Source organism: Nycticebus coucang, chromosome 17, assembly GCF_027406575.1.
Source record: "Nycticebus coucang isolate mNycCou1 chromosome 17, mNycCou1.pri, whole genome shotgun sequence".
NCBI lineage: Eukaryota > Metazoa > Chordata > Mammalia > Primates > Lorisidae > Nycticebus > Nycticebus coucang.
The window spans coordinates 40,956,068-40,980,733 of record NC_069796.1 but is presented as its reverse complement, the minus strand read 5'-3'; the positions used below and the strand labels follow the sequence as shown (position 1 = coordinate 40,980,733).

Below are 24,666 nucleotides of genomic sequence, written 5' to 3'. Positions count from 1 at the left end.
GAGCTCCAGCACTAATCTTCATAAGACTTATAGGAAACTACTTTACCCAAGTTTTGGTGTCTACAAACACTAATGGGTAGAGAATAGTCTGAGAAATAATTCATTTCCCACATGATGGGTGGCACCTGTGGCTCAAAGGAGTAGGCCCCATATATGGGAGGTGGCGGGTTCAGACCCAGACCCAGCCAAGAAAGAAAAATACTTGTGCTCATTTCCCACATGATTAAAATTAATTATTTTGGAGCAGAATCATTCTAAGCAGTTAGGGCAATGTCTATTTTACACACCAGCACCTGTTTCTGACCTGGGTGAAATGCTGCATAAATGCGAGAGAATCCTTTATATTTCATATGTTCTGCATTCAGGTTTAAGAGATTTACATTTCATTAACAAGCTGTGGTATGTATACCATGGAATACTATTCAGCCATTAAAAAAAATGGAGACTTTACATCCTTCGTATTAACCTGGATGGAAGTGGAAGACATTATTCTTAGTAAAGCATCACAAGAATGGAGAAGCATGAATCCTATGTACTCAATTTCGATATGAGGACAATTAATGACAATTAAGGTTATGGGGGGGGAAGCAGAAAGCGGGAAAGAGGGAGGGGGGTGGGGCCTTGGTGTGTGTCACACTTTAAGGGGGCAAGACATGATTGCAAGAGGGACTTTACCTAACAATTGCAATCAGTGTAACCTGGCTTATTGTACCCTCAATGAATCCCCAACAATAAAAAAAAAAAGAGAGAGAGATTTACATTTCAATTTACATTTTACTGATTTTTCAATTGATACACACTTAAAAATTAAAACTCTCAAAGTCATTAGACAATGCTTTTTGGTAAAGGAAAAACGCTCTTAACTAAAAACAGGTATCAAGTTAAACCAAAACTTTTGAGTATTATATTCTACAAACGGCCAATTCTGAGAATAACTGGAGGCCTGAGAGGATTAAAATACCATAGTGACGGACTACTTGACATTTTAAAGACTGGGAAACCAGCCATAGAAGGACAGCTTTCCATTCATATATTCTGCATAAGAGCAGTTCTCTCTATAGGCCATGAAGCTGGGAATAAAATAAACTGGGTTATAAAATACCCTCCTTTTAGAAAGGGGATGATATAAAATCAATTTCTGTAACCAACTTTCCCCCCTCTGAAAACCTTTTTTATTCTCAACCTAAACTTAACACTCCCCTTCAGGAATTCCCAGAGTATTTCTTTGAGAAGACTTCCACTTTATTTCTTATTCTTTTGAGACAGCGTCTCACTTGGTCTCACCCTCGTGCCTCGTGCTCTCCTCAAACTCTTGGGCTCAAGTGATTCTCTTGCCTCAGCCTCCCAAGTAGCTGGGACTACAGGCACCTGCCACAACGCCCGGCTAGAAATTTCATCTGTGCTGTATTAATGACTCATATTTAACAAGAAAGAAAAAAAAATAGGTTATTTCCTTCACTAAAAATGTCACTTCTTTAAAACAAAACTGATCCTATCAGTAAAGATATTCATTCTTATTTTTTGCAAACAAATTTTCATAATGCCTCTTAATTCTACAACAAGCAATCTAAATTTCTGAAACAACAAAATGGGTACACAGAACCCTTTAAAGCCAAGAGTACACATCCAAATGGCAAAGAGCAAGTAAAGAGACTTAGGGATCTTTGTCATCATGGGTAAGTCCTAGTTTGTACTTGTAGCTCAGGGGCCAAGCCAGTTTATTCCGTAACTTTACACAAGTAACTTAAGCGGTGCCCCTTTATCCTCTTTCAAAATAATCTGTTATGAAGAACCACAGTTTATCTGTTATGATTAATATTAGTTCATAGGTTAATAATGAACCTATCAAGGTAAAGAGAAAAATGAGAAGTAAAAGTGCAGCATAAACATTTTCCCCTATTGGTAAAACTCCAGATGACATATGATAAACTTCATATACCTCAAAGGATTTTAATGTTCAGAACATTTTAAAAGAATAAAGTCAAGTCATCCTCTTGACTTAAGTGTTTTAAAGCACATCATACTGTAAGTTTATGTTTGACAAAGTCTTACAGGCCACCAAATACATAGAAATAGGAAATCCAAATATTTCAGTTCACTGAATATACAAAACCAAATAAGGCACAAGGACCTAAAGAATAAACACAAAGTTAGTCTACAGTGTTGGAGTTGATGTGATTTATTTTTTTCTGCAAGATAATTTATATAGTTCTCTCTGCTGTATGTGTCCACATTTATTCAGATTGTTAATCTTTTCATTTTGGAACTTAGAACATTAGATGCCACAAAAACTTCCAAACTTTATTGTTGGTATCATCTGATTCAAAATGAAAAACAAAAAACCCTTCAAAGAGACTCTCTTCTCCTCTATTACAAAACATAACTTTTGAACAAGAACATACTATACTATTACTCATAATAAACAATAAACTGGTAAAAGAATGATCATTGACATATTTTAATCCACAAGGTTCTTCATTTTCTGTTTGACTTTCTTTTTTTTTTTGCTGTTTCTGGCCGGGGCTGGGCTTGAACCTGCCACCTCCGGCATATGGGGCCGGCGCCCTACCTCTTTGAGCCACAGGCGCCGCCCTCTTTTTTTTTTAAGAGACAGTCTCATTTTCAGTAGACGTCACAGCTCACAGCAATCTCCAGCTCTTGGGCTTAGGCGATTCTCTTTCCTCAGCCTCTCAAGTAGCTGGGACTACAGGGGCTCGCCACAATGCCCAGCTATTTTTTGTTGTTTGTTGTTGCAATTTGACCAGGGCCGGGTTTGAACCTGCCACACTCGGTATATGGGGCTGGCGCCCTACTCACTGAGGAGCTGCCCTTCTGTTTGACTTTCAGTCGACACTTCTGTGCATTATATACTGACACCCCTAAACAGACTTCTTATACAATTGCAGATATTCACGAAAGAACATTTGTAGCTAGTGCTAGTTTGTATTGTATTTTAGCCATCTTGCTTCATTTTTTTCTGTATATTTCTTAAGTAGAAAATGGAAAAAAAATCAAATGGCAGACATTACAAGAAACCCTGGGGAGGCGCCTATGGCTCAAAGGAGTAGGGCGCTGGCCCCTTATGCCAGCGGTGGCAGGTTCAAACCCAGTCCTGGCCAAAAACTGCAAAAAAAAGAAACCCGGGCGGCGCCTGTGGCTCAGTCAGTAAGGCGGCGGCCCCATATACCGAGGGTGGCGGGTTCAAACCCGGCCCCGGCCAAACTGCAACCAAAAAATAGCTGGGCGTTGTGGCGGGTGCCTGTAGTCCCAGCTACTCGGGAGGCTGAGGCAAGAGAATCGCTTAAGCCCAGGAGTTGGAGGTTGCTGTGAACTGTGTGAGGCCACGGCACTCTACCAGGGGCCATAAACTGAGACTCTGTCTGTACAAAAAAAAAAAAAAACAAAACAAAAACCCTGGTCTCTAAATTTATGACCAAGCAAGAATAGAAATCAGGAAGAATGAGAAATCTGGTGCTCACAGGACTTAAACCAATTGGCCATGTTGGACTGAGAAAAAACAGGAGAAGCAGATAACATGCAGAAAACACTGGAAATAAATTGTCTAAAATTATATCTAAAAATTGGAACATAATTCCAAAATGATTTAAGATTTTTACTACTACTATTTCTTTTTATCTATTATGTTTTGCAGAGCCAATGTTCACATACATTTTTAGGAATGTATTAAGTAGAATATGAAAGAAGGGGACTTTCTGTTGGAAAATGAAGAAAAAAATTGACCCAAGACCAGTTATTAATTTATTTATTTACTGAATGATTTTGTAATATTAGAAAAAATGCCTTAGCAGTCAAATGCAAACTGAGAAATTAAAGACTAATCTACGTAAAAGGTGCTACACAAGAGACATTTATTAATGTTCTGTTGTATTTACAGTTTTAACATAGCAAACCAAGGTGAGTTACCATTTGGGCAGAAAGCACATCATTCTACATTTATAACCCAATGGTTTTTGCTAACACATTGTAAAAGCAACTAGTACAGTATGTTAGGGATCATCTCAAAAGTTCCAAGCTAATTCTTTCTTTGTTCCTAGTATCTAATTCTCTCCCTACTTCCAGCCTTTGGCCTAATCATCAGGAGACAAAAGGAAAAAAAGAGGTAGGGACTCTAATCATACAGAGTGACTTTTTAGTAATTAAGCTGCATTTGTTCTAGTCCTATTTTACATAGTGACAAAGCCTTTAGAATCCCTTGGATACACACCACAGACTACGTAACAATAAGGTACTGCAAAATTTCAAATACAGACTATAAAAAAATTAATGCTTATTATTCACCAATTAAGGACATATTTCTTTGACCACACCTTAAATGTATTTTGCACTATGATTTTGCTTCCAGGTGTTCACACAGTACAAATGAATAAATTTCTAGATTAGTTTTTAACAGCAAATATGGATTATGTGCAGAAATGCAGTCATAAAAGTTTTAACTTTTGAGAAAATCCCTTTAAAATGGCCAGCATTATACATATCTTACAGTAAAATATTTAATTCCAAATTCATTCAGAGATGGAAGATGAATAAAGCAAGATTGCCCCCTACTGACTACAGGGACATAGCTCATGCTATTTAAAATGACTACAAACAATATATAAGGCATTATTAATACATCACAGACTTGATTGCAAGAGCTTTTTCAAACATTAACTACTAATGGTTCAATGATTACAGAATTCTGCATTAACTATTAAAATTTTACACCTAGGAACAAATAGAGAGAAATGATCTTTTTCAACAGTACTTTTATTTTTTTAAAGCAGGTGATTATTCCTCTGTGTTCTGCATCTTGATTCACTTCCTGCAGGTGTTCTCTTGCTTCTTGAGAGAGAATTCATAAACGCAGGAAGGCCTTCACCAGAAAACATCTGTCAGAGAAGGATATTGAATATTGAAACTCTAGTCAGCTTGTTATTTTGGCTAAGAGAAGGATGTAGTCACAAAAGAAGGCAGGATGTTTGGAGACACAAGAAGTGCATTTTAACATAGTTTTAAGATTACTATATACTGACATCATAGTATTCAATAAACATTAACATTTCGGTTAGCAAACTTATCAAGGCCTCCAGAACTAGAAAAACCTAACAGCCCCTTAGGCCAAAAGTCTCCCTCTCTCTCTCTAAACCTCCTAACAAAAGAACAGAATGGAAGCAGCACTTCTTCATTCCATACTTACTCCTGTCAGCCCAATTGAAAACTTGTGACAAAGAAGAATTCAAGTACATAGGCAGTTTTCCTAAGACACCTGAGGCTACTGTTAACCACATCTCACACACGAAAGATTTCTAATATTGATGCCAATGATGTTATGCTATACTTAAAAACAGATCATGGCAAAGTTAAAACAAACAAACAATGACCAAAAAAAAAACCGCTGTAAACTCAGAGGTATCACAAATACTTTTTTCAGATAAATTTGCTTAAAAGGCCAATGTATTCTGAGGGCATGTTTCTCTGAAAATAGAAAGTTTATGTAGCCTCAAACTAATTTTAAGAAAGAAATACATGAGAAATGCTCTCAAAATAATGTCTACGGGCTCGGTGCTCATAGCACAGTGGTTATGGTGCCAGCCACATGTACCAAGGCTGGCAGGTTCGAATCTGGCCTGGGCCAGGTAAACAACAATGACAACTGTAACAAAAAATAGCTGGGTATTGTGGCAGGTGCCTGTAGTCCCAGCTACTCGGGAGGCTGAGGCAAGAGAACTGCTTGAGCCCAGGAGTTGGAGGTTGCTGTGAGCTGACGCCATAGCAGTCTGCCGAGGACAACATAAGACTGTCTCAAAAAAAAAAAAAAAAAAAGAAGAAGTCTGCACATTTCATTAAATATAGTTTCATCTAATACTTTGAGGCATTTCTATACTGACATAGTATGTGGTTTTGGTTCTCATGGAAACCATGACCGTAACTTGGTAAAAACTACACATACCTCCCTATTTTAAGCTAAAAAAAGAAACACTAAAGAGGTACATTACCTACTTAATGAACATTGGCTAAAAAATGACTTTGTGGTTCACCAAGTGAGAGTTAGATGTGTACAAGTATATAGGCCCTTAGCTTACTTTTTTGTCTCTCCAAATTACATAAGAGCCACAAGAAGCACTTCTGTTTTTTTTTTTTCTGATTAAACTACTATATACATTTTTTTTTTTTTTTTTGAGATAAGAGTTTTACTATGTTACCCTTGGTAGAGTGCCATGGTGTCAAAGCTCACAGCAACTTCAAAGCTCTTGGGCTTAAGCAATTCTCTTGCTTCAGTCTCCCATGTAGCTGGGACTACAGGTGCTTGCCACAATGCCCAGCTATTTTGTTGTGTTGTTGTCATTGTTGTTTAGCAGGCCCGGGCCAGGTTTGAACCGGTTGCATGTGGCCTCCGTCCTAACCACTGAGCTGCGGGTGCCCAGCCAACTACATACATCTTTAAAAGGCTACCAAAATGCAGAGAAACTCCAACACTGGAGGAAACTATAATGTATTGTTTTAGAACTGTCAATATTTTTCCAAACTCCAAATTCAATTCTGTTTTCATTTGAAGTAAACAAATGAAATTAATATAAGGCCAACTGTTCTTTAGATGGAGAGACGTATGAGAGATGTCTCAGAATGTGCAGAGACACCAGAGACACAAGAATATAAAGAACTCTAAAAGCCAAGCAGAAACAAAAAGAAAATTGGCGGACCGAATGGAGGTGAATGGAGGTTTTTGCAATGAGGCCAGACTCATTACAAACTTAAATAATTTCAGTTTTATCTGTTTCTGTTTAACACTAGTGCCTGCAACAATATGTGACATGGGACAATTACTTACCTGGCCACTTCTTCAGTTTATGCTGCGCTAGCATATGTAAACAGCTTTAATAGGTCCCTCAAAGTCAAAGCCTGCCACCTAACATAGTAAAAGTCCCTTACGAGGACATAGACGAGTTATCAGTGAATAATCTGAATTACCATACAAACTCTCAGGCTTAAGTGATTCTCATGCCTCAGCCTCAAGTAGGTGGGACTACAGGCGCCCGCCACAACGCCCGGCTATTTTTTTTTTTTTTTCTTGGTTGTAGTTGTCATCATTGTTGTTTGGCAGGCCTGGGCTAGATTCGAACCCACCATCTCCGGTGCATGTGGCTGGCACCCTAGCCACTTGAGCTACAGATGCCAAGCCTACTCAAGCCTACTGGTCTTGAACTTGTGAACTTAAGCAATCTATCCATCTTGGACTCCCAGAGTGCTAGGATTACAGGTGTGAGTCACTGCGCCCGGTGCCAAATGGATTCTGATAGGAAACCTGACTGCAGCTTCTATGACACTAGCACACAAGCTTTCATGTTCAGCTTTTGTTAAAATCTACTTTGTGAGGGTGGCGCCTGTGGCTCAAGGAGTAGGGCGCCGGTCCCATATGCCAGAGGTGGTGGGTTCAAACCCAGCCCCGGCCAAAAAAAAAAATCTACTTTGTGAGTGGAGAAAGGTGTGGGTCCAGTTTCAGTCTTTTACATATATATATCCAGTTCTCCCAACACCATTTATTGAATAGGGAGTCTTTCCCCCAAGGTATGTTCTTGTTTGGTTTATCGAAGATTAGGTGGTTGTAAGATGTTAGTTTCATTTCTTGGTTTTCTATTCGATTCCAAGTGTCTATGTCTCTATTTTTGTGCCCGTACCATGCTGTCTTGACCACTATGGCTTTGTAGTACAGCCTAAAATCTGGTATGGTGATGCCCCCAGCTTTAGTTTTAGTATTAAGAAATGTCTTAGTGGGCGGCACCTGTGGCTCAGTTGGTAAGGCGCCGGCCCCATATACCGAGGGTGACGGGTTCAAACCCAGCCCCGGCCAAAATGCAACCAAAAAATAGCCGGGCGTTGTGGCGGGCGCCTGTAGTCCCAGCTACTTGGGAGGCTGAGGCGGGAGAATCGCTTAAGCCCAGGAGTTGGAGGTTGCTGTGAGCTGTGTGAGGCCACGGCACTCTACCGAGGGCCATAAAGTGAGACTCTGTCTCTACAAAAAAAAAAAGAAATGTCTTAGCTATACGGGGTTTTTCCGGTTCCATACAAAACGCAGAATCATTTTTGCAAATCTTGAAAGTACGATGTTGGTATTTTGATAGGAATGGCATTGAATAGATAGATTGCTTTGGGAAGTATAGACATTTTAACAATGTTGATTCTTCCCATCCATGAGCATGGTGTGTTCTTCCATTTGTTAAAATCCTCTGCTATTTCCTTTCTGAGGATTTCATAATTTTCTTTATAGAGGTCCTTCACCTCCTTCGTTAGGTATATTCCTAGGTATTTCATTTTCTTTGAAACTATGGTGAAGGGAGTTGTGTCCTTAATTAGCTTCTCATCTTCACTATTATTGGCGTATACAAAGGCAACTGACTTGTGGACATTGATTTTATATCCTGAGACATTACTGTATATTTTGATGACTTCTAGGAGTCTTGTGGTGGAGTCTTTGGGATTCTCTAAGTATAAAATCATGTCATCAGCAAAGAGGGAGAGTTTGATCTCCTCTGCTCCCATTTGGATTCCCTTTATTTCCTTGTCTTGCCTAATTGTATTGGCTAGAACTTCCAGCACTATGTTGAATATTAAAGGTGACAGAGCACAACCTTGTCTGGTTCCAGTTTTAAGAGGAAAAGCTTTCAGTTTTACTCCATTCAGTAAAATATTAGCTGTGGGTTTGTCATAGATAGCTTCAATCGGTTTTAGAAATGTGTCACCTATGCCTATACTCTTCAGTGTTCTAATTAGAAAAGGATGCTGGATTTTATCAAATGCTTTTTCCAGATGGATAAAGGACTTAAATTTAAGGCATGAAACAATAAAAATCCTCAAAGAAAGCATAGGAAAAACACTGGAAGATACTGGCCTGGGGAAAGACTTCATGAAGAAGACTGCCATGGCCATTGCAACAACAACAAAAATAAACAAATGGGACTTCATTAAACTGAAAAGCTTCTGTACAGCTAAGGAGACAATAACCAAAGCAAAGAGACAACCTACACAATGGGAAAGGATATTTGCATATTTTGAATCAGACAAAAGCTTGATAACTAGGATCTATAGAGAACTCAAATTAACCCACATGAAAAAAGCCAACAATCCCATATATCAATGGGCAAGAGACATGAATAGAACCTTCTCTAAAGAAGACAGACGAATGGCTAACAAACATGGAAAAATTTTCATCATCCCTATATATTAGAGAAATGCAAATCAAAACCACCCTGAGATACCATCTAACCCCAGTGAGAATGGCCCACATCACAAAATCGCAAAACTGCAGATGCTGGCGTGGATGTGGAGAGAAGGGAACACTTTTACACTGGTGGGACTGCAAACTAGTACAACCTTTCTGGAAGGAAGTATGGAGAAACCTCAAAGCACTCAAGCTAGACCTCCCATTTGATCCTGCAATCCCATTACTGGGCATCTACCCAGAAGGAAAAAAATCCTTTTATCGTAAGGACACTTGTACTAGACTGTTTATTGCAGCTCAATTTAAAATCGCCAAAATGTGGAAACAGCCTAAATGCCACCAACCCAGGAATGGATTAATAAGCTGTGGTATAGGTACACCATGGAATACTATTCAGCCATTAAAAAAATGGAGACTTTATATCCTTCGTATTAACTTGGATGGAAGACATTATTCTTAGTAAAGCATCACAAGAATGGAGAAGCATGAATCCTATGTACTCAATTTTGATATGAGGACAATTAATAACAATTAAGGTCGGGGGGGCGGGGAGGAAAAGCAGAGAGAGGGAAGGAGGGAGAGGGGTGGGGCCTTGGTGTGTGCCACACCTTCTGGGGGCAAGACATGATTGCAAGAGGGACTTTACCTAACAAATGCATCAGTGTAACCTGGCTTATTGTACCCTCAATGAATCCCCAACAATAAAATAAATAAATAAATCTACTTTGGCCCATCAGAAGGTCCTCTGGGATCATTTCGAGACTGGTTTGTTTGTCCTGCATACTATACTTTGAGTAGCTGGAATAGAAAAGTCACTATTCTTACCCTATTCTAGTAAAATACCCATTCTTATTATAGCATGGGAAGTATGTTATTTTTCTATTATGGCTAAGTTACTTTTTGAAATTCCCTACTTGTATAATTCTGGCAAAGAGTAAGCTTACAGCTAACTTTTAACTAATGACATTGCCATCAAAGAAAAAAGTCAACTAAAAAAAAAAAAAAGGTTCCATACTTCACATGATGGTTTTTGAGCATATCTTACAACTAAAGTAAACTAAATTTGCTCTGAACTGAAAAAAAGCATTCTGCATTTGGATCTTGATGGAGAGTTCGTACCCCTTTCAGTGGACAAAGGGAACTTAGTCCCACAGGATATTACAGCTTCTCAGATTCCCTCTAAGAATCCCCTGACAACAGTGAAGTCATCATTAGAATTCTAAATGCTGCTCTAAGGGGGCCAGGCACAGTGGCTCATGCCTGTAATCCCAGTACTCTGGGAGGCCAAGGTGGGTGGATTGCCTGAGCTCAGGAGTAGCAAGAACGAGACCTCATCTCTAAAAAATAGCCAGGCACTGTGGCAAGCACCTGTAGTCCCAGCTACTTGGGAGGCTAAGGACTATCTTACTTTAAATCACAAACCTAAAGATGCACTGTTCTAAATTTAGAACACTTTCATAATATATTTCAGAAATTTTAGTAAACAGAATAGTAACATTTTCATTAATTCTCCAACAATACAGAAAAACTGAGATGTTCAGGCTTTCTGTGAACCCAGCTGCATGTGTTATACACTAGAAGAAAGGTATGCAATCCTCTAATATTCCTTCTAACTGAAGAATGAATAGACAGAGGTGTGATCTCAGTCCATTTAGAAATTCTGAGCTACCACTGAACTAGACCTACAAAAAATATATATTTATTATTATTATTACTATTTTATTATATATTTCTTTTCTTTTTTTTTTTTTTTGCAGTTTTTTTTTTTTGACCGGGACCAGGTTTGAACCCACCACCCCCAGTATATGGGGCAGGCGCCATACTTCTTTGAGCCACAGGCGCCATCCACTATTATTATTTTTTAAGACAAGAGTCTTACTATGTCACCCTCGGTAGAGTGCAGTGGCATTACAGCTCACAGCAACCTCCAACTCTTGGGCATAAGTGATTCTCTCGCCTCAGCCTCCCAAGTAGCTGGGACTACAGGTGCCCACCACAACGCCCGGCTATTTTTTTGTTGTTGTCGTCATTGTTGTTTAGCAGGCCCAGGCTGAGTTTGAACACACAACCCTTGGTGTATGTGGCTGGTGCCCTAACCACTGTCCTACAGGCGCTGAGCCTTTTTTTGTTTGTTTGTTTGAGACAGAGTCTCACTATGTCACCCTCAGTAAAGTGCAGTGGCGTCACAGCTCACAGCAATATCAAACTCTTGGGCTCATGTGATTCTCTTGCCTCAGCCTCCCAAGTAGCTGGGACTATAGGCGCCTGCCACAATGCCTGGCTATCTTTTTTTGCAGTTGTCACTGTTGTTTAGCAGGTCCAGGCCAGGTTCAAACCTACCACAGTAACCACTGTGCTATGGGTGCCGCTGAGCCTATTATATTTTAAAATAAGAAAAATATCCACCCCTCAGGATATTTTAGACATCAATGGATGCAGAAGTGTCCAATCTTTTTTCTTTTCTGCACATATTGGAAAAATAAGAGGTGTAATGGGTCACGCATCAAATACACAAACATTAACAAAAGCTGATGAGCAAAAGAAAAGTCTGTGCAGACTTTTCCAGGTATCAGACAACACAGATAAGCAAAACAGTGTTCAAATAATCTGTATGTGAAAAAAATAAAAAAATAAAAAAATAATCTGTATGTGCCCTATGGGCTGCAAGTTGGAAACCCCTGGATCTTTAGGTGATTTTACCCTTTGTAAGGAGGGCTTCTAGAAACCCAAAAGCATCAACTTTTGAGTCTGTGATAGGTAAGAGTCAACCCTAACGCTAACTATAGATTATAATCAAGTACGTAGGTGAAAGATGACAACAGTAATTAAACTGCAGAGAACATTTGAGGAGCCTCTTAAAGTTAGACTGTCTGAGACACAAAGACGTACCATAGCTGTTAAGGCCCCGGCCAGGGGTGTCAATGTTCATCTGTGCCCAGACTTTGTGACTGAATTCAAATTCATAACATACCACACATTTAAAAAAATCATAAACACAAGTATACATTGCCTTAAAGAAACTCACTTTAACACAGGCTTAAAGCCATCTTTACTCAAGTACATTTAATTACCATACAAAATTCTTAACACAGTATCTGATATGTGGAAAACTCCATGAATGTTAATGTTAGTTATATTCCTTATACCATGCTGGCAGAAATTTTTGTTAAATTGAAGAAGGTCTCATATTACTCTGTTATTTAAAGGCTTTCAATATTGTCCCATCACCTGGCAAAATTAAATATGGTAGATGTCTTATTTTCTTGAAGAAGACCTTCTGAGACAACAGTCTTCAAAACTGAGAATGCTACTCTTAGCATGGGATTATATAAACTATGATATCCAACAGCAAATACAGCACAAACTGATGTTCACATGGGCTTAGTCTTGCATTGAGCCAACATACCGCTAGATTTAAAGGGCAGCTCTATGAATTTGATGGTTCCACTGCAAATGGGCTTAGTCCTCCATATATTTGAGAATATCGTTTCTGACTTTCCAGCCTTGACCCTTAATACTCCTTTATTTCTCCCCAAGAGAGGTGCAGCCCTTGAACAAGCTCCATAGTTCCCTGTCTCCATTTCCTTCTTCATTCTGCCTCAAGAAATTCTGAAATTTCTCCCCTACTATCCAATGTCCACTAGCTGAAATTCTATCATTTAAGGTTTGTCACAACTGCTATACACACCCTATACAAAGCTTTGCCTGAGGTCTTCAAGTGGAAAAGCCTCTAGGTGGTGCTCGAGGCTCCACTCCATGATCACCCAGTCCCAAAAGCCCCAAGGAACAGAGCCAAGTCCAAGAAGTCCTATGAGAACTTGTTAACAGAGAAGCCCCCACCCCTTTTTCTGGCATACTCTTTCTCAAGATTCCCTCTCTCTTCCTTTTAGGTAGTTGCTGATGTAAGATGGAGCCAGAGTCTGAGGAAAACCTTATGTCAATCAAAGAAGAGCCTGTGCAGGGCTTAGTCCTCCTGCTCTAGGTTAGAGAAAATGTCCTTTCTCCTCTTCCCTTCCTGGAGTTTGACCTCTCTCTCTCCAACAGAGTGATAATATCAGGGTGTGAGCCTAAGAAAGGCACCAGGAAAGGTTCAATGACTAATTTTAAGAAATGAAAGTCTTGGTGCGCTTGTTGGTAACTCAGGCAGGAGTTCCTAAAGTACCCTACAGCCTCTCCTTGCTCTGGGGTTTAGGGGGCAGGAAGGGTAATTAGATCTTGGAGGTTCCTTCTGAATATTGTCCTCTGTCACTGGTGCAATAGCAAGCAGTGGCCTCAGGATACCTCAAGGATTCAAGCAAGCAGCCAGCCAGCCTACCTCCCTGCTGACTACTACGACCCCTGCCTCTTCCCTCCTATGGAAGTTTTTCTAACTAGCCTTATCTACAGCTTTTTGTAGAACTCTCCTCTCGCTAACCTAGAAGCTGCTACAAGGCAGGGCTGTGCCTTCCTTACCTGTCTGCATCCCCTCTTCCAGCCACTTCCTCTAAAACCGAAGAGAAATTTGCAATGTCGTCCCATGATTACACCAAGAATATAACCTTTTTAAAAAAATACCTTTAATAAATAAAGAGAACTCTGGTCCTGGGTAGATTTGAGAAAGTTTCTGGCATCTTCCGAACTTTAGCATAATTGATAAATCCTCTGAGAAACAGGAGAAAGCCTAATTTAAAAAAGAAAAGTCAAGAATGAATTTATAATATCCATGTTAAGTCCCCTCCCCAGAAATATACCTCCTGATAATACATTTTTCTGCTAAAGGCTATCAAAATATGAGCAATTTCTTCCAGAATCTCCAAAGGACTTTCATACCAAATTATCCATCCTTCAAGGAAAAGGTATAACCACAAGTCTCTTTAGCATGAGCAGAATCTAATTGGTCTAAAAAGGAAATAAAAAATAAGATGGGCCAAACTTTTACATTTGAAAGCCGCAATGAGAATTATCGAAATATTCCTACTGAATTTCAAAAAAGTATTTCAAGACACTTTTTTTTAAGTTATAACTTTGCTTTTCTGAAATTAAACAACTATTTTTCATCTTTCTTGTCATGAGACATTTTTCTGTCAACAGTATATAATGTTGTCCACTAGATGTCAGGATCCCCTTACCTATGACAGAAATTCTCATAGTCTCAACATTAAACCACCTATAGTAGAACCTCTGTAAGTTGACCACCAAGGAATGGTAACTAACTGGTCAACATATGGATGTGGTCAACATAAGGTACTAGGCCTACAGTACTGATACCTATATGTGGTACATGCCTGATCTATGAAAATTAGGTCAATTTAAGGAGGTAGTCAGTGAACTTGGGAGGTTCAGTCAACTATGGAGGTTCTATTGTATTTCTCCTTTATTAGTAAGACTGATCTTGTGCCAGGCATGGTGACTCATGCCTGTAATCCTAGCCCTATGGGAGGCTGAGACAGGTGGATTGCTTGAGCTCAGAAGTTTGAGACCAGCCTGAGCAAACAAGAAATTCTGTCTCTACCCTCCCCCTCACCCCCTCCCAAAAGTAGAAAAACTAGCCAGGTGTCATGGCACATGCCTGTAAGTTCCAGCTACTCGGAAGACTAAGGCAAGAGGGTCACTTGAGCCCAAGAGCTTGAGGTTGCTGTGAGCTATGATGCCACAGCATTCTACTCAGGGAAACAAGAGTAAGACTCTGTTTCCAAAAAAAAAAAAGAAGACGACTGCTCTTGTATGACTGTATCAGAATCTATATACTGACAGAAGTTTGCAGCTCTTGAAAGAGTTTGTGGGAGGTGATGTGCCCCCTCTAACAGGAACTCAGACACTACTGACCCTCCTTCTTCAGAAATGCTCCCTGAGTCTTCAGCACATTTTTTAAAAAACGTTTTTTGTTTTGTTTTTAGAGACAGACTCTGTCACCTCAGGTGCAGTGGCATCATCCATAGCCTCAAACCTCAAACTCCTGGGCTCAGCTGCCAAGTAGCTGGGAATACAGGCACATGCCACGATGCCCAGCCTAGAGACAGCATCTCACTCTTGCTCACACTGGTCTCAAACTCCTGAGGCTCAAGTGATCCTCCTGTCTTGGCCTTTTAGAGTGCTAGGATTATAGGCGTAAACTACCATACCCAACCTAAAAACATTTTTATTGAGATAAGAGTTTACATACCCCAAGTTCACCTATAGACAATTCACTGGGTTTTAGCATATTTATAGTAGTCAAACAACCATGACTATAATCTAATTTTAGAACATTTGCATCACCCCCACTCCCAAATCCTGTCTCCATTAGTAGTCACCTCCCATTCACCTGCCCCCTCCTTCCCTTTCCCCAGCCCCAGGCAAACATTATTAATCAATTTACTTTCTCTTGAACACATTTTAAAATATACTCAGTAGGGAGTATTAGCATTATCTATATTCTCTTATTCAACAGAATTTATTTTTAATAGTAACCAAGAGTCATCAGTGCTGAGCTTGGTAAACACCATTATGTTGGACACTAAAAGCAACAAATAACTACAGACGAGGGGTCACCCCCTCAAATGTTGGGCATGTATGTATGGGGGCAGGGCTCTTGTGAACATGTATGTATGGGGGCAGGGCTCTTGTGAACTGGACAGCACATAATGTGCATGAAGGGGCAATTCCTACTCGGCTCCAGCTTAAGTGTGCCAAGTGGGGGATTTAGGCCAATTTCGCCAGATAGAGGGTGGACATAACTTTCATGTGTAATTTACTATGTGAAACTATTTTAAATTACACACCAACTTTATGTCTACCCTGTATTTCAACTTTTGAGAAAAGTTAAAAAAAAAAATGAGATGTTTTATCTGAAAAATGTTTATTTTTAGATGCTGGCAACTAATAAAAAACCTTTTCTTTTTAGAGTCAGAGTCTTACTTTGTCACCCTTGGTAGAGTGCCATGGCATCACAGCTCATAGCAACCTCTAACTCCTGGGCTTAGGCAATTCTCTTGCCTCAACCTCCCCAGTAGCTGGCACTACAGCCTCCCGCCAAAACGCCCAGCTATTTTTTGTTGCAGTTTGGCTAGGGATGGGTTCGAACGCGCCACCCTTGGTATATGGGGTGGGGGCCCTACTTACTGAGCCACAGGCTTTGTCCATAGTTGTCATTGTTGTTTGGCAGGCCTGGGCTGGATTCAAACCCACCAGCTGCTGTGTATGTGGCTGGTACCCTAGTTGCTTGAGCTACAGGCGCAGAACCAATAAAAAAACCTTTTCAAATAAGTGTAGAGGCTCGCCTATAGCTTAAGCAGCTAAGGCACCATCCACATACAGCGGAGCTTGCAGGTTTGAATCCAGCCTGGGCCTGCCAAACAACAATGACAACTACAACCAAAAATTAGCCGGGCATTGTGGTGGGCACCTGTAGTCCCAGCTACTTTGAAGGCTGAGGCAAGAGAATCACTTAAGCCCAGGAGTTGGAGGTTGCTGTGAGCTGTGATGCCACAGCACTCTACCCAGGGTGATAGCTTGAGGCTCTGTCTCAAAATAAATAAATAAATATAAATAACTGTAGAACCAACAAACCACAACCCCAGGCTACCTGTGGCTCATGAGCAGACAGCCTGAGAGCTCTGCATAGACCCCTTACAGGCATGAGCCACCATGACTGGGCTGCATTTTCTAAGTAAAATTTAGGGTCAGCAAGGCAGGGCTCTAACAGCCTTGGCAAGACAGGTCTTAAATCTACTAAGCACCGATTGGGCATGGGTGCCAGGATGTGCTAGCCAGACCTATGATCAGGCCCCACAAGGCTCTTAACTAAGAAAGCAACAAGAAGACCCAAAATAAGTTAGAAGAAAGTGATATCACGCCACCTTTACTAGCCACAAAATGGCCTGCTGTTGTTCTATGGAAAGGAACAGCAGCGATGGTGGGCTCTTTTACTGCAATACGTGCATTTTTCTTTACAAATAATGAAGCCAAACATTAAAATAATTCACCCAAATGTCTTCGTTCTAATGTCTAGGACAGTGTTTTTCAACCTTTTCTTTTTTTTTTTTTGTAGAGACAGAGTCTCACTTTATGGCCCTCGGTAGAGTGCCGTGGCCTCACACAGCTCACAGCAACCTCCAACTCCTGAGGTTAAGCGATTCTCTTGCCTCAGCCTCCCGAGTAGCTGGGACTACAGACGCCTGCCACAACACCCAGCTATTTTTTGGTTGCAGTTTGGCCGGGGCCGGGTTTGAACCCGCCACCCTCGATATATGGGGCCGGCACCCTACCGACTGAGCCACACGCACCGCCCGTTTTTCAACCTTTTTTACTTACTAGCACACTTGAACCTATAGTTAAACTTCCACAATTCATTTTCATTATGTTGATCAACAAAAGAGTAAAACAAAGAATATACTTACTATGCTTTGAACTTCTTTTGAAAATAATTTAATTAATTATTTTTACAAATTTTTGAGGCACACCTAAGATCCTCTCACAGCACACTGGCTGAAAATCACTGGTCTAGGACATTAGATTTTTTTTTTTTTAGAGACAGAGTTTCACTTTATTGCCCTCAGTAGAGTGCCGTGGCCTCACACAGCTCACAGCAACCTCCAACTCCTGGGCCTAGGCGATTCTCCTGCCTCAGCCTCCCAAGTAGCTGGGACTACAGGCGCCCGCCACAGTGCCTGGCTATTTTTTTGTTGCAGTTTGGCCGGGGCCGGGTTTGAACCTGCCACCCTCGGTATATGGGGCCGGCGCCCTGCTCACTGAGCCACAGGTGCCGCCCTAGGACATTAGATTTTTAAAGAGCATTATCTAGGTCAGGACATTGAAAAGATTTTAAAATAAATATTTAGAGTAAAAAATACAGTCTGAAAAGCAACTGAAATATGTGTATATGTATACTTTTTTTTTTTTTTTTTTTTTGAGACAGAGCCTCAAGCTCTCACCCTGGGTGGAGTGCCGTGGCATCACAGTTCACAGCAACCTCCCGGGCTCAAACGATTCTCCTGCCTCCGCCTCCCAAGTAGCTGGGACTATAGGTGCCCGCCACAACGCCCAGCCATTTTTTGGTTGCAGCCGTCATTGTTTGGTGGGCCTGGGCTGGATTTGAACCCGCCAGGTTAGGTGTATGTGGCTGGTGCCTTAGCCACTTGAGCCACAGGCGCCGAGCCAGTATATGTATACTTTAAAAGCCTCCTCCCCACTGTAAATTATTATTATAATGGTGAACTGAAGAATTCTGGAAACCTAGTAGTGGTTCTTTCAGAAGTTATACCTAGCAAAGCTATACATTTTCTGTTTTCCACTGACAGATTCAATGAAAGACAGGCCACATAAACTTATGAGTTAGTCCAGTTGGGCACAGTATGCTTATAATACGCAATTTGGAGTTGAGTTTGTAAATGCTTGGTGGCAATAACTCACAAGAAGAAAAAAATCCACAGACTACAGTCATCTCATCAGTATACCCCATTGATCACATGGGGTGAAGTTAGGGAAAACCTCCTACCACGAAGAGATCTTTTAAAAAATGAATATGTAATTTACTTTGACGGATGAATAATATAATCTTTAAGAAAGAACTATTTTTTTGGCTCAGCGCCCATATCACAGTGCTTAAAGCACCAGCTACATACACTGAGGGTGGAGGAGCCCAGCCCGGGCCAGCTAAACAAAAATGACAACTACAATAAAAAAAATAGCTGGGTGTTGTGGTGGAAGCCTGTAGTCCCAGCTCCTTAGAAGGCTGAGGCTTGAAAACTGCTTAAGCCCAAGAGTTTGAAGTTGCTGTGAGCTGTGACGCCATGGCACTCTACCAAGGGTGACCTAGTAAGACTCTGTCTAAAAAAAAAGAACCAGTTTTAAAATTACACTTATTCATCATTAACATAAGTACTATATAGTATAATAATTGAAATGAGAGCTTACTAAAAGTAAATTTATCTACTTTTCTTATGTTAAAAGCACTTACCTAAAACCAAGAACACCCACCAGAGCCAGTACTGACCATCAAAGTATCCAGGGAAATAGGTGGAAAACTAAAAAATAAGGCAAAACATTTTATAGCAGTTTAGCAGACATAATTTCACATTTTAATGTAAGAGTGCACAAAACATAGCACTTTTATTATTTGTTATACCAATGTTATTATTTAGCCCTTATAATAATTTAAAAAAATATAAGTGAAAGTATTTTACATATAACTGATTGGAAATTATTAGGACAAATGGAAATCTATTTCCTTTTATGGAAAAAGTAATTGTTGAATATGCTATCAAGAAAGTGTACAAAGTTTGTTTTTTCAAAAACCTTTTTGCCCGCATAATATTTGCCTTTCTAGAAAGATGTTTCAATGATAATTTTGCTTATTCAGTGCCAAATCAATTATTTGGCTGTTATCATTGCCTCCTTTCCAGAGGCCTCGTTTTATTCCTATTCCTCCAGACTTGCCTTGACTTTGGAAACTTTATCATGTATATCACAGTAATCTCATTCCCTTGCCAATAACTGGTTTAGGAATGGGCAACAAGATGTCATCCTGGCCAGTGGGAATTGAGGGTTTATGAGAAGGGTTCCTTGTTCTTACAGAAAAAAAAAAAAAAAAAAAACTAACTAAGCTCGAGGGCTTGTTTTTATGGGAAATCAACTTTCCTTGCTGTTTTATTTTCTAAGCCACTTTGAGCCGAGTTTTCTGTTATTTATGTCAAAAGTATCCTGACACAAGTTGATTCATTCAATTCAGCTAAAAAATTTAGTTAAAAAAAATAAAAGACAAGTAACTAATTTTATATTTGTTTTCTTTGGAGGCTTTTGTGTCCCGGAGTTTAACTGAGCTTGAGAATTAAAATATAGTATTTCATTTCTTAGTAAGGTATACTAACAATTTTAAGATTTAGAGAAGAAATGAAAACCTCTTTAGGGCTTGCGTTCTTAACCCAAAGTCTATGTTTCAGAAAAGTACTTACTAGCTGCATGGGAAAAAAAGCTTATAACGTTCATCAGATTCTCAAATGTTTCTAAAACCCTACACATAGTTTTATTTTGTTTTGAGACAGCGTCTCCCTCTGTCATTCAGGCTGGAGTGCTATAGCATCAGCCTAGTTCACAGAAACCTCAAACTCCTGGGTCCAAGCAATCCTCCTGCCTCAATCTCCCAAGTAGCTGGGATTACAGGCACATACACCCCAATTTTTTTTTTCTATTGTTAGTAGAGATGAGATCTAGCTCTTGCTTAGGCTGGTCTTGAACTCCTGAGCTCAAGGGATCCACTCTCCTTGGCCTCTTAGAGTGCTAGTATTATAAGTGTGAATCACCCCACCTGGCTGGAACCCTAAAACGTTAACAACATTTAGAATAAAAACAGAGGAACTACTTTGAAACACTACAGTGGTCAATCAATACCCATTAATCAGTTAAGTAAGCCAATTTATAATGAATAGATTGGTTTAGTCTTTAAGGTTGAAAATAGTAATAAACTTATCTCAAATCAGAGGATACGTTAAAGGCCTAGATCCTTTATAACTTCAAATGACTTCATCCATTTTTAACAGGTAACCCCCCCAATCACTAAATACATCTCTTTAATTTAGCTCAGAGACAGACCCCTAATAGGATTAATACTCATCAAATATGTTGCCTCCTCAAACATTTTGGCATAACTAATTCTGGAAGGGAGAAAGAGAAGGAGGAAAGGAACAAGAAAATTAGATTAAAATTTCAATACAATTAATAAAAGGAATGCCTGCTTTGGATGAGATACCAAAGAGATAATATCCTTCCTTTTACTATTTTTATTTATTTATTTAGAGACAGAATTTCACTGTGTCACCCTCAGTAAAGTGCCATGGTGTCACAGCTCACAGCAACCTCTTGGGCTTAAGCTATTCTCTTGCCTCGGCCTCCCAAGCAGCTGGGACGCCTGCACAAGGTGCCTACCACCAAAACCCGGCTATTTTTTTGGTTGCAGTTGTCATTGTTATTTAGCAGGCCTGGTCCGAGTTCAAACCCACCAGCCCTGGTGTATGCGGCCGGCACCCTAACCACTGAGCTATAGGTGCTGAGCCCCTTCCTTTTATTATTATTACTATTATTATTTTTTTTTTATTTTCAGAGTCTCACTTTATGACCCTCGGTAGAGTGCAGTGGCATCACAGCTCACAGCAACCTCCAACTCCTGGGCTTAGGCGAGTCTCTTACCTCAGCTTCCTGAGTAGCTCAGACTACAGACGCCTGCCACAACGCCCGGCTATTGTTCTCTTGCAGTTTGGCCGGGGCCGGGTTCGAATCTGCCACCCACGGTATATGGGGCCGGCACCCTACCCACTGAGCCACAGGCGCCACCCCCTTCCTTTTATTATTAAAGCAACTAATTTTATAACATGCACATATATTTCATATCATAAACATTAGAAACAAAGAAAGCAGCTGGTGAACAATATTGTTATAGACCAATATTCAATAGATTTGACTGCAAAACTTGTACACATAACCCACTTGCAATTGGTTTTGACTCAACTTCATCATGAAACCAGAACAAAGACAAATCAAAAATCATTTAAAATGTTTAAATAACTCAAAAAATGCAAATGAAAAAATCAAACATTCAAAATTATTCTAATTATTGTCTCACTGCAGAGTCTATCTTTTCTGCTGTACAACTCACCCTGACAATCAAGATCCACTTAATTAGAGAGAGACCAAATCCTGAAATAGCCCCGTATCTTCCTGCAGCTGAGGTGGTCAGGCAAAAAGACAGGAAAAACCCAATCCAGTTAAAGAGGAATGCCACTGTAAAAGCAGAGGAAGTAAAAAGATGTCATACATGTCCTGTTATCCAAGGAACCAGAGTACAAGCCTTTACAAGTGCCTTTGCTTGAATGATTTTCCCAAGGATAAAAGGCGGTCCGACCTCTACAAACTTCACCTCGCCTGTCTAAAAACATCCATCCTTCCATCTTTTCCCCAAAAAGCAAACAAGAAAACATCCTCTCTGAATATCAGATCAGGTTTTACACTACTGTGTCTACTGCTATTCACTTCCAAAAATGTCTTAAGACTCAGTATGCTCTATACTGGATGTTATATATTTCAGTAAATAAAACAAATGTCTTTAACATTAAATTAGGACCCCCAAATAATCTGTCACTCATCCTCCCATTCTATGCATTTTGACAGTTTATCTAACATCAACTTTCTTCGTTTAACACAGCAAACAAAAGATACAGTGGCTCACTTCTAAGTGAGGCACATGAAAAAATATAAGCAAAATAATATTGGCGGGGGGTGGGAAACTCAGGTTGATTTTGCTCTATCTGAAAATAGAGGTTTGTAGAACAAAATTCAGACAGTCAATCACTTTTCTAAAGGTTAGGTATGAGCAGGAAGATTGCAAAGGGACCCCATAAACCTGGAAGATGAAGCTTCGCTCATGTGAAACTGCAGCATCCCCATGAAGGTTTTAATTAATTATATTATACATGAAAATATATAGAGATTAATGTTCTGGATATTAATCTCAGAACATCCCAGTAAAGGTATAGTAGCTCAACCAGTTATTTCAATTCGGTCATATTCATCCATAATCCAAAGAACTCTGGTTTGTGGGAAGTGGTTCTGCTATGCATATATACTTACTGAAAAAAGTTAACATGAAAATCCCATCGTTTCCTATCCTCAGCTGGTCAGCATCATCAAAATCATCCCGACCCACAAAATCCTCATCCTAGATGAAAAGAAAAAATAATTTCTACACAAAGGGAAGACATCAAGAAAAATAAAGGAGCAAACATATTTAATAAAGGAGCAAACATAAATAAAACTTTATTGCTTTGCCTCAATTCAAAACTAAGAATTAAAAGCTTTGTTAAGTGTTCATTTTGCATTATTATAAGTAAAAAAAAATTATATGTGTAGTATATATATATATATATATATATATACACATACACACATACATACATATATGTTTTGAGACAGAGTCTCACTATGTTGCCCTTGGTAGAGTGTCATGGCATCACAGCTCACAGCAACCTCAAACTCTTGGGCTTAAGTGATTCTCTTGCCTCAGTCTCCTGAGCAGCTGGGACTACAGTGCCCACCACAACGCCCGGCTATTTTTGGTTGCAGTTGTCACTGTTGTTTAGTAGGTCTGGGCCAGACTCAAACCGCCGCCAGCCTCATTGTATGTGGCTGGCGCCCTACTCTCTGAGCTATGGGCGCTAACAAATCTTCCTTCCTTCATGGTTTTCCTAATGAATTTTTCATTTTATAACCCAAATTCCTTAACAATAAACTTCAAAAATTTAAAAAGTTCACAAAGAACTATTTACCTTTCCTTTTTTTTGTGTGTGTGGTTTTCTTTTGGCCGGGGCTGGGTTTGAACCCGCCACCTCTGGCATATGGGACCGGCGCCCTACTCCTTGAGCCACAGGCGCCGCCCTACCTTTCCTTTTTAAAAATATATCTCAAGAAAAGAAAAAAGATAAAATTTACTTACACCATTTGTCTTAAATTCTAGAGTATCAGTAATCTGGGGCCTGTTTTATGGTTTAGAATACTAGTACTCCAGGTCTAACAAGGAGATAAAATGGACCAGCTAAAGTGGTTTATGAGAGTGACACAGTGGAAAAAGGACACATACTCATACATGAAGAGTCTACAAAGCTGCCTGTTGCTCAGCTCCATAAGCACTTCTTTGCATTGGCATATAGGTCTGAAACTATCTCATGCCTAACCTTACCAACAGAAAGATCTCTTTATTATAACTGGAAAACATGATATTACAGATCTAGAAGGAAAATGAGATCCTGACCAACACCAACATATACTGTCTTTCTTTTCAAGGTAGTCCTGAGATACTAAAATATAAATGAATATACACTAAAAAATGTAAAAGTGATAGACTTCAATGAAGCCTCCCCAACTGGGGAAAAAAAAAAAAATTAGGGACAAACAGAAAGGGGCTAGAAGATTCACACCAAACGGTTAACAGTGGTTCCCCTGGGGAGTGAGAACTAGAGAAAGGGGCCTCACGCAAAACTTATTGCCTGTCCCCTATCCACTGCAAAATACAGGTGTCCATAAAGTTTGTGTGCAACTTAAAATTTAAAATTGCACGCGAACTTTATGGACACCTTGTATATAGCACCTTATATATTAAAAAGTGCTCTATGTATGTTTGCTGAATATTAGAGCCCTTTAGAAGGTTTGCAAATAAAAATATTCTGGGGAGTTCTGCAATTAATCAGAGCTGATTTCTATACTGGTCCATTTATGATATTTATGATATATTCCAACAAGTCTGCAGAATACAATGAGACCTAAAAGTATATCTGGGTTTGACCCTACTTCTGCTACTCATCAGCCATATGTGACTGGGCAAATTAAAATTACTTAATCTCTTGGGGCCTCAATATTTGCATCTGTTAAATGGACGTAACACATGGTATAAGCTCTACCTTGTGAAGATGTTGTGAAGACTGGAAACAATACATAAAACATATAAA

At 39.7% G+C, this 24,666-nt stretch overlaps 1 protein-coding gene across 1 annotated transcript in view; it reads right to left on the bottom strand.

Moving 5' to 3' along the window:
• Positions 1-3,852: 3,852 nt before the first annotated feature.
• The window catches only part of NDFIP1 (Nedd4 family interacting protein 1), a 54,203-nt gene continuing 33,389 nt past the window's right edge, over positions 3,853-24,666 (bottom strand). Inside the window, exons 4-8 of the mRNA XM_053566284.1 lie at positions 22,796-22,883; positions 21,825-21,949; positions 19,134-19,200; positions 13,772-13,877; positions 3,853-4,889 (exon numbers count right to left, since the gene is read on the bottom strand). Of these exons, the coding sequence (XP_053422259.1) occupies positions 13,774-13,877; positions 19,134-19,200; positions 21,825-21,949; positions 22,796-22,883 (384 nt within the window). The 3' untranslated portion in view covers positions 3,853-4,889; positions 13,772-13,773. The remainder of the gene's footprint in view (positions 4,890-13,771; positions 13,878-19,133; positions 19,201-21,824; positions 21,950-22,795; positions 22,884-24,666) is intronic.